The sequence below is a fragment of the Rhincodon typus genome, chromosome 12, assembly GCF_021869965.1.
Source record: "Rhincodon typus isolate 14 chromosome 12, sRhiTyp1.1, whole genome shotgun sequence".
NCBI classification, from domain to species: Eukaryota; Metazoa; Chordata; class Chondrichthyes; order Orectolobiformes; family Rhincodontidae; genus Rhincodon; species Rhincodon typus.
This window is the reverse complement of record NC_063343.1, coordinates 29,865,978-29,875,990: the sequence shown is the minus strand read 5'-3', so window position 1 is coordinate 29,875,990 and position 10,013 is coordinate 29,865,978. Positions and strand designations below refer to the sequence as shown.

Genomic DNA, 10,013 nt, shown 5'->3' with positions numbered 1-10,013 from the left:
ATTCAATTACTTGCATACTAAAATTAGGGATAGAGATTAGATTTGTTTAATTGCCTTCTTCTGTTCTATCATACAACTTTGTAGGAATGGAAAAACTTATGATGTTTCAGTATATGAAGGTCTAAGAACACAAGGATAAGAACAATGGATAAGTAAACTTAAATAATAGTTTAACATTGAGAGACATGAATCTATTTGACCATTTATAAACTCAAGACAAAATATTAAAAATTACAAATTACTCACACATTCCTCAAGTAGTTAATATGTGTATTCCATTAAACTTCAATAAGTTACAAGACATGGGATGAGTATTGAACTTACAGCATCGTACATAGCAATTTCTTCAATTTCAGATTATGAACATGGAAAATTATATTCAGAATTTAATTCCAGATGCAGTATCACTCAATGCCCTATTCTTGTTAATCTTTTGAATGGTTTCTTGGGCGAAGGGGGTACAAATGGAGAATTTTGATTTGAAATTGAATTGGTCATTTCTAAGTGAACAGAAAACAACAGCAGCAGCTTTTGGCATGAGGTTGCAATTTGGGCTCACAATCCTTTTGGTACAGATCACAGATATATCTGAATAGACCACACAGTCAGAACAGAACGAAGTTGTTTAAAATTAGTACTATTTCAAAGTGTCCAAAGACAGGTATAAAAAAGGTTGATCTGAACATTTACAACAAATGACATGAAATACAGAAAGATTATCCTCTGACAATTTAGAAATAACTTTAAAATTCCAGACATTTCACAAAATGCATTTTCACAACTTTTTGGGTAATTGAATTTTTAAAAATGATAATCCAATAAACATTATAAAAACATAAAAAGTAACTCAAAAAGTGTGGTCCTTCAAAGAGATTTTTCCAGACTCTTCACAAGTATTATGATCTGGAATATACTTCTCATTTGCACATGTTAAAAAAGACAAGAGTTATAGAAGTAGCTACCAAACTGTCAGTTAAAATGTGAATCATTTCTGGGTGGATACTGTAAGGCAAGTGGGGAAATTTCTGGTATGAAACACAAGATTTTAATCCTTCAGTCAAAACAGGAACTTATTCCACTGTACTTTGTACCAGTCTCAAATGTAGAACATTACACTTACATCCCAAAATGCATGAGAGGGCAGAATTCAAGCAGGACAACAAAACAGATGTTGAAGCTGCAATATTTTGGGAGAAATTTTCAAAACGGGCAAAGCATTACTCAAGTCAGTAAATACTTACTCCTTGCTTAAATTCCTAACCTCTAAAGGCTATTTTAAATTTAAGTGTTATACCCAAACATTTAAGTAAGTATCATTGCTGTCAATAGATCCCATCCTATACGGTCATACAGCAATTCAGACTGTAAAGATTTTCCATTGTTTCAGACTGTGATCTTCAAAAACAAACATCTGCTCAATTACACCAATGTAAAGGAATGCAAATAATTCAGTAACTGATAATAACAAAATAAGATGGAAATCATGACCACTAACATCACAACTAAGTTTCTAAAAATAAACACCAAGAAAAATCAAGCCTGAAATTTTTCTAAGTCAACAGCATTGAGGGTTTTAACAAAACCAATACTGACTGCTTTTTTGTTACAATACTGGTCTCATCCAAAATCAACTCAAATTCTTATAGCAACTGAAGCACTGACTGCCTTGGATGAGAAACGCAAATGATATTGATTACCATTATAGGTATATTTTAAAAATCCATTTAATATCCAAAGCCAACTGCCTGTAATCAGAAATGACAAAATGAACACCCCCAATCTAAAAGCTACCAATTTCATTACCGAGACTCAATTCAAACTAAATATTAACATTCATAATACACATTTAATGAAAACTCAGGCATATAATCTTTGAGTATATCCACACTCCATAATAATGAAAACTTCCACACTCTGCAGTGATTAAAACTATATCTGCAATTTTTGTTATATATGTATTCAAAGATACCACAAAACCTATCTGGATTAACGAAAAATAAAAGGAGAGCAACGCCAATGTCATCACATCATTACAATTCAATGAATTAGTTGAATGATATTAAGGCCAATAGCTGTTTGGTGGTAAAGTAGTTTCATTATTAACTACCACCCAAAATCTATTCAAGATTGAGACACAAGTCATAATGCATCTTGGTTGAACAAGAAACAAATGGACAACATGCAAATGGTTAAGATGCCATTTAGTGAAATAAGTGCAATAATCCTAAACAATATACCCTACTAAACAGCGTTGAAGAAACAGTACATATACTGAATCATAAGGCCATCAAGCACATGTTATCAAAGGGGGTCATTCTCCAATTTGTTGGTCTTGTTCTCACACAAAGCTATAAATAAATCTTTATTTTCTAAGGAAGATTTACAGCACTTCATAAATAGGTGCAGAAAAGCTAACAAAAAATAATTTGAAGTATCGACAAATAACTGTACATGTCAGTTTAGTAATTGAGAAAGACTAAAAAGCTAAACATTACTCATGATACAAAGCTCAAAAAGGAACAAATATGAGTGGAGACAATATAATCTTTTAATGCCAGTACATTTGGCCAAACAGCTACCATCGATTGTAATGAAATTACAGAAAATGGTTCACAAAGAAATATGCATAGAAAAATGATTCAACACAATAAAATTCTAAAATGATTTTAATTTATACTGTTGGAATAAATTACACCTCGAGTACAATAAGCCTGCACAGGTATTAAACATGGAGCAGGCTCTAGTTACCACAGGCACTATAGGCTGACAAACTACTTACTGAGGCTTCACCACAGCAAAAGCCATGGCAATTAAGAACTTAAACCAGTCTCGGTTCAAACAATTCAATAACAGCCAACCCTCCTTTGGTCTTTCTTTTTTCATATTTTAATAGAAATACAACATAAATATAGGTAAATGTGAAAACAAAATTAGCAGAAAAAAGGGTAAGGGTTCTCCGATGGTGTAATCTAGGGTCTATGCAGGTAGAGAAATGGGTTAATTTACTTTTATGCCTTCTGATCAAAAACCACTCAACATCGCAGGGCTTTTGAGTTTTTTTTTTAAAATAGCATAGTGATGGACAGTGCAGTTCATCCCAGGAAATGGCGAGCGACCTAGCTGCATAGACATTTGCCAACCAACGCAGCAAAAACTTGGCTCGTTTGTGAGAAAGTCTGTGATCCGTTATACTGTGCAGCTATTAAAAAATTGATCCCATGGTTAACTTCTGGTTCAATCATCGGTAAGATCTTGAACGAACAAGACTTCACAGCGACTCAATCCTGCTTGCTGCAGGGTGGGTGGATTTGGCTCTCTCTCTGTGGGCAAACAGGGTAGTACTCTGCGTGGAAAGTTAGCAACTATTTGAAATTTCTCAGGAGTTTCTTTCAAGGAGAACAAGAAATCATATATTACCTGCAATGAAAGAAAAAAATATGAATTTCCAGAAGAAACAATTTTTGATATTGTATTTAAAAAATTGCAACTATATTTTCTCCTTTTCTTTCCCATCTCTCCTTCAGTTGACTCATTGCGTGCTAGCTACATACCAATACTTCATTCTCCTGACTATTAATCATTTATAAGCTCGGATGGTGATTTCCAGCAGAATGTCAACTATTTGAGGGTGGATAAGTTTAATTCTGACATCCACAAAATCTACACAAGCCAAGGTCAAGAAACTATTACTGAATACTGAACTACTGGGAACTCTGCCCAATTTTCACCACCTTTATTTTAAGGCAATTTGCTTTGTTCCTGCCACAGCCATTCCGGAAATAAGATTAGAAAGGCCAAAGGATTGATGGGAGATGTAGTGTGCAAACTCCTGCAAGCAGCTGTTGAAATAACAGTCTTTAGGTCCAATTTGTGAACAAAAATATTGCATGTGGAGGCCAGTGTTTAAATAACCTTGCTGCATGGTTTGTTGCCATAGTATTTGGAATACAGAAAATATAATAAAAAAAACTTAAGACTATCATAAGAAAGAAAAAAAAAAAAAAGAGTTTATAACTTTACCACTTACCCGAGGAGTGCAGCTCCAACAACACTCAAAAAGCTTGTCACTATCCAGGTCAAAACAGTCCACTATGTTAAACATTCATTCCCTGCATCAATATACTGCATCCATCTACCAAGACACAGTTATCATGGCTCCTTTGAGAGAACCTTCCAACAAAAACCACTAACCACTGGAAGGACAAAGACAAGGACAGCAGGTGCTGGAGAACAATATAGCACCTGCAAGCTCCCCATATCAAACATCAAAATGAATTGGAACTACGTTGCCGCTCTTCTCAGTTGCTGGGTATGAGTCCCTTCCTAATAGCACTGTGGGTGTACCTACACAACATGGACAGCAGCAGTTCAAGATGGCAGCTCATAGAACATAGAACAGTACAGCACAGTACAGGCCCTTTGGCCCACGATGCTGTACCGACCTATTATCCTACTGGAGATCAAACTACCCTGCATACCCTACACGTGCCTATCCAAGAGTCGCTTAAAAGTCTCTAAAGTATCTGACTCCACTACCACTGCCGGCAGCGCGTTCCATATGCCCACCAGTCTGTGTAAAGAACCTACCTCTGACATCTCCCCTATACCTTCCTCCAAGCACCTTAAAATTATGCCCCCTCATAATAGTCATTTCCGTCCTGGGAAAAAGTCTCTGGCTATCCACTCTATCTATGCCTCTCATCAACTTACACACCTCTATCAAGTCACCTCTCATCCTTCTTCGCTCCAATGAGAAAAGCCCTAGCTCCTTCAACCTTTCCTCAAGACCTGCCCTCCAGTCCAGCCAGCATCCTGGTAAATCTCTTCTGCACCCTCTCAAAAGCTTCCACATCCTTCCTATAATGAGACGACCAGAACTGAACACAATATTCCAACTGCGGCCTAACCAGGGTTTTAATAGAGCTGCAGAATAACCTCGCAGCTCTTAAACTCAATTCCCCTGTCAATGAGAGCCAACATACCATACGCCTTCTTTACAACCCTATCAACTTGGGTCGCAACTTTGAAGGATCTATGGACGTGGACCCCAAGATCCCACTGTTCTACCACACTGCCAAGAATCCTGCCATTAACCTTGTATTCTGCATTCAAATTCGACCTTCCAAAATGAATCACTTCACACTTTTCCGGGTTGAATTCCATCTGCCACTTCTTTGCCCAGCTCTGCATCCTGTCACTGTCCCGTTGCAACCTACAACAGCCTTTCACGCTGTCCACAACTCCACCAGCCTTCGTGTCAACGGCAAACTTAAACCATTCTTCCACTTACTCATCCAAGTCATTTATAAAGATCACAAAGAGCAGAGGTCCCAAAACAGATCCTGTGGAACACCACTGGTCACCGAGCTTCAGGCTGAATACTTTCCATCTACGACCACCCTGTCTTCTACTGGACAGCCAGTTTTGTATCCAGACAGCCAAATTTCCCCGAATCCCATGCCTCTTTACTTTCTGAATGAGCCTACCATGGGGAACCTTATCAAATGCCTTGCTAAAATCTATTATACACCACATCCACTGCTCTACCATCATCAATGGGTTTTGTCACATCCTCAAATAAGTCAATAAGGCTTATGAGGCATGACCTGCCCCTCTCAAATCCATGCTGACTATTTCTAATCAAACTGTGCTTTTCTAAATAAAAATAAATACTCTCTCAGAATCCTCTCTAATAATTTGCCCAGCACAGACCTAAGACTGACCCAGTCTGTAATTCCCAGGATTATCCCTATTCCCTTTCTTGAACAAGGGAATGACATTTGCCACCCTCCAATCATCTGGTACTACTCCAGTGGACAGTGAGAATGCAAAGATCATCACCAAAGGGGCAGCAATCTCTTCCCTCGCTTCCCGTAGTAACCTTGGGTATATCCTGTCTGGCCCAGGGGACTTATCTATCCTCATGTTTTTCAAAATTTCTAGCACATGCTCCTTCCTAACATCAACCTGTTCGAGCATATCTGCCTGTTTCATGCTGTCCTCACAAACATCAAGCTCCTTACCACATTCTCACAGGCAAACAGTTAGGGATAGACAATAAATGCCGGCCTAGTCATTAAAGGCAACTTCTCACAACCAAATAATTTAAAAAGTTAAACAAATTGTTTTTCCTACAACTACAAAAACAGCTTACTGCAGTTAATTAAAAATAACTACTGTATTTTATAGGAGTGCCAATAACAAACTGCATTGAATGCCGTTTCATAAGTTTTTTTTCTACTTCCAAGGACTTGAGGAACATTATTTAAGGAAAAAAGAACATTTTCATTATGTAAATGGGAAACTTGGAAGACTCTTACTGTTAATGACTGGGTAAACAGAAATCGTCGCTCCACTCGAGTATCATTTGGCAACTTAAAGACAATTTTAACACTGTCTGGATTGTCAGGAAAAGGCTCAGGGGGAAGACATTCAGACTTGCGTTCTTTCTCTTCCTGCAAATTCTGCAATGACAAAAAGAAAAATGCTTCTTCCTTAATTTACAGATTTGCAAGATAACATTTAACACAGGATGGTATGAATATCAGCTCGAAATTTCTAACATTATTAAATGGATTATTACAAACAAAATTCATTCGGTGATGAAGCACATGCAGTGTTCAAATCATGGCCATTTTCAGTCAACGCCAGTCAATCAGATCTTGTATTCAACCAATGCTAAAAACTGTATTCCAATAGCTGTTGATGCAAATAAACAGAAACAAAATCCTGCCTAAATCTTTTTAACCTGTTAGTACGGAGGTCAGCTTTCCTATTCAAAACACAGTGGAGGTAAATTAAAACAGGGATTGAACCAGGAACCATATTGATCTACATGATTCAAGTACTTTCTGCCTTAACCAATTCAGTCATGAGGAAACCATTAGTTAGCAGTTAAACCTCCACATCCATATAGAAATTTTTATAATTCTACATATGCCTACACTGAAAGCAGAGTAAACAGATTCATGCAGTTTCTTAACTAGGAACACTGCTTACTTGTTGCCTTCTTTCTTCAGCAAGTAACTGTTGCCTGACATCTTCCTCTTCCTTTCTCCTCCTTTCTTGTGCCTCCTTTCTCTTCCTTTCTTTTTCCTGGTCTGCACGAAGTGAAGCCAAATAAGCTTCATCTTGCTGCTGTCTTAACACTTGTGTCTGATTCCTTTCCTCTCTGTAGATCGAAGGTAGTACAAGAGTATCAAATATTCATGTAATCAGCTTCAAACTAATAATATTTATACAATCAGCTGTCAGATTATTAACACTGCATTCCAATTCAAGCTGCAGCAAATCCTGACTGAAGCATTTGGGCGTCAGCAAAAAATAAATTTATTTTCATGGGTGGCACGGTGGCTTAGTGGTTAACATTGCTGCCTCACAGCGCCAGGGACTCAGGTTCGATTCCAGCCTCAGGCAACTGTCTGTGTGAACTTTGCACATTCTCCTCTGTCTGTGTGGATCGCCTCCGGATGGTCCGGTTTCCTCCCACAGCCCAAAGATATGCAGGTTAGGTGGATTGGCCATGCTAAAATGCGCAAAGTATCCACGGATGCACAGGCTAGGTGGATTAGCCATAGGAAATGCAGGGTTAGGGTAGGGGAGTGAATCTGGATGGGATGTTATTCGGAGGGTGAATGGCCTGCTTCCACACTGTTAGGGATTCTCTGGAAATAATGGTTAAAAATGAATTTCCTTCAGACTACATCAAAATAGGTATACAGAGCTCAAAAATAAAATGGGCCACTGTTTTTCATTCCCCCACTTGCCTCATAGCAGTCACCACCTGAAGAAAATCCCTTGCTTTTGAAGGTATAACCAGCAAAGCATGTGATTTGTTACTGAAAACTGTTCTCGCTAATGAGCATCATCACAATATTTGTTCAACTTCTAGTCACCTCAGGCACCAGACCAGTCGTCAGTCATACAATCAGTGACATCAATTCAGTGTACCAATGCGGAGTGAATTTTAATCAAAGTTTATTGGATCCAAGGAAATTAAAGAGCTTCAATGATATATCAAGGGTTATAAATTCCCATTTTAAGTTCAATCTCAAAACTTTTAAGTTCATTGAATTCTCTTTCATTCCCTTCCCAATGGTGCAGCTCATTTAAAATCTTTAGTTAGTTAAAAAATTAAAAATTTGATTTTATTTAAATATATAATTTATCCCACAGTCTTTTCAACTAGAATTAACAACCGCTACACACATTGTAATAAAGTTTGCTCATGGTACATTAAGTTAGAAATTAGTCTTTTACCACTGAAGCACGAGTTTAAGGTCAGTCCTAACTGATCGAACTTCTGCAAGAGGAGACTACTTTTGGACAGAGAGGTGGATTTACACAGTACTTAGCTGTGCCAATCCCAACTTGGGAATGTCTACTTACAATTGAAAGTGGTTTATTTCCAATATTAATCTTACTATATATGAAAAAAATAAAGGTAAGAACTAGTTTGAAGATATATCACTCCCAGATAACCAAACACACTTCAACATTGTCTTATTACCTAAACACAACATTCTATATAAAATTGACAGCAACATTTCCTTACAGAAACAAAGTAATATTCCGTATACCTATCAAGTCGTTCTGTTACCAAGTATGTAGCATTAGCATCCATAATAAAGGTCAGTTGATTGACAAAATCTTCAGCCCGAAGAAGACCTTCTAAACGACCGACTACCATCATTCTTTGTTCTTTCAGCATAATCATTGCCAAAAATGGATAGGTGTTCTCTCGTAAAGCTTGAGACACTGAAATATATAGCCTAACATGTTAGCTTGTTTGAAAAATGTTTCATTATTAAAATAATTATAGTTTCTCACTTTTTGTCTTGTTACCCTATACCAAAATTTAGACTGTGAATCCTGCATACAGAATCAATGCACAAAGCATAAATTAGCATTTTTTCATATTGACCTCTTAAAGGACCAAAAGAACAATACACCACTGAAAAAAGAAACAAAAACAGAAGCTGCTGGAAAAGCTCAGCAAGTCTGGCAGCATCTTTGAAGAAAATATCAGAGTTAACTTTTCAAAATGTTCTGAGAAAGGGTCACCGGATCCAAAAAGTTAACTGTTATTTTCTTCACAGATACTGCCAGACCTGCTGAGCTTTTCCAGCAACTTCTTTTTTTATTCCTGATTTACAGTATCCACAGTTCTTTCAGACACCATTGAAAAAGGTCAGTTAGCCCTTTGAGTCTATGTGAGTCTTCTGAAAGCAATCCAGCCTGTCTTACATCCCGAGTCTTCCCCACGTTCCTGCAATAACTGCCTCCTTGAAATAAGCAACTCGACACTTAAAGCTTTCTGCTCAGTTTAAAACAGCACAAATTGGCCACTCAATACAAGTGTACAGTTTATACAAATATGGCTTAACCAAAAACATCATTTTATAAAACTTCACGTGGCCCTCCAGCAAGCCCCAACTCTTTCAGTTAAGAGATGTTATGTTATGTTATTTGCACCTGCTGTTGCTTTGAGGAAATTAGAAACTTTCATTTCTAAAAAAGTGCATATCTTTCTGGACATGGTTCAAATTGTCAAAATCATTGTATGCAAAACTGATAACAGTGTGGAACTGGCGGAATACAGCATGCCAGGCAGCATCAGAGGAGCAGGAAAGCTGACATTTCGGGTTGGGACCCTTCTTCAGAAAAAAGGGTCCTGACCCGAAACGTCAGCTTTCCTGCTCCTCTGATGCTGCCTGGCCTGCTGTGTTCCTCCAGCTGCACAGTGTTATCTCTGACTCCAGCATCGGCGGTTCTTACTATTTCTGTATGCAAAACTGAGATGTTGCAGAACTTGAGGTCTTATGTCACTATGAGGACTTTTCAATTATATTACACAAAATCAATTTGGAAAATAAAGATCTCCACAAGACTTAATATGATGTGGAAATTCAATTAGAATATCTCCAAATTTTTCTTAAGTTCACCAATGAAGTTGTCAACATTGTTTGGGAGAGAAAAAAATAAAGATACAACATCTGTCATAGCAAAACAAA

At 37.5% G+C, this 10,013-nt stretch overlaps 1 protein-coding gene across 1 annotated transcript; it reads right to left on the bottom strand.

The window, feature by feature from the left end:
* Positions 1–253: 253 nt before the first annotated feature.
* LOC125484577 (FAS-associated factor 2-like) lies at positions 254–8,779 on the bottom strand (the record flags this gene model as incomplete). The annotated part of the gene is made up of 4 exons (XM_048603952.1): positions 254–3,417; positions 6,321–6,464; positions 7,000–7,171; positions 8,580–8,779. Coding segments are annotated over 4 exons (699 nt in total), but the record flags the coding sequence as incomplete, so codon positions are not given.
* Positions 8,780–10,013: the final 1,234 nt, after the last annotated feature.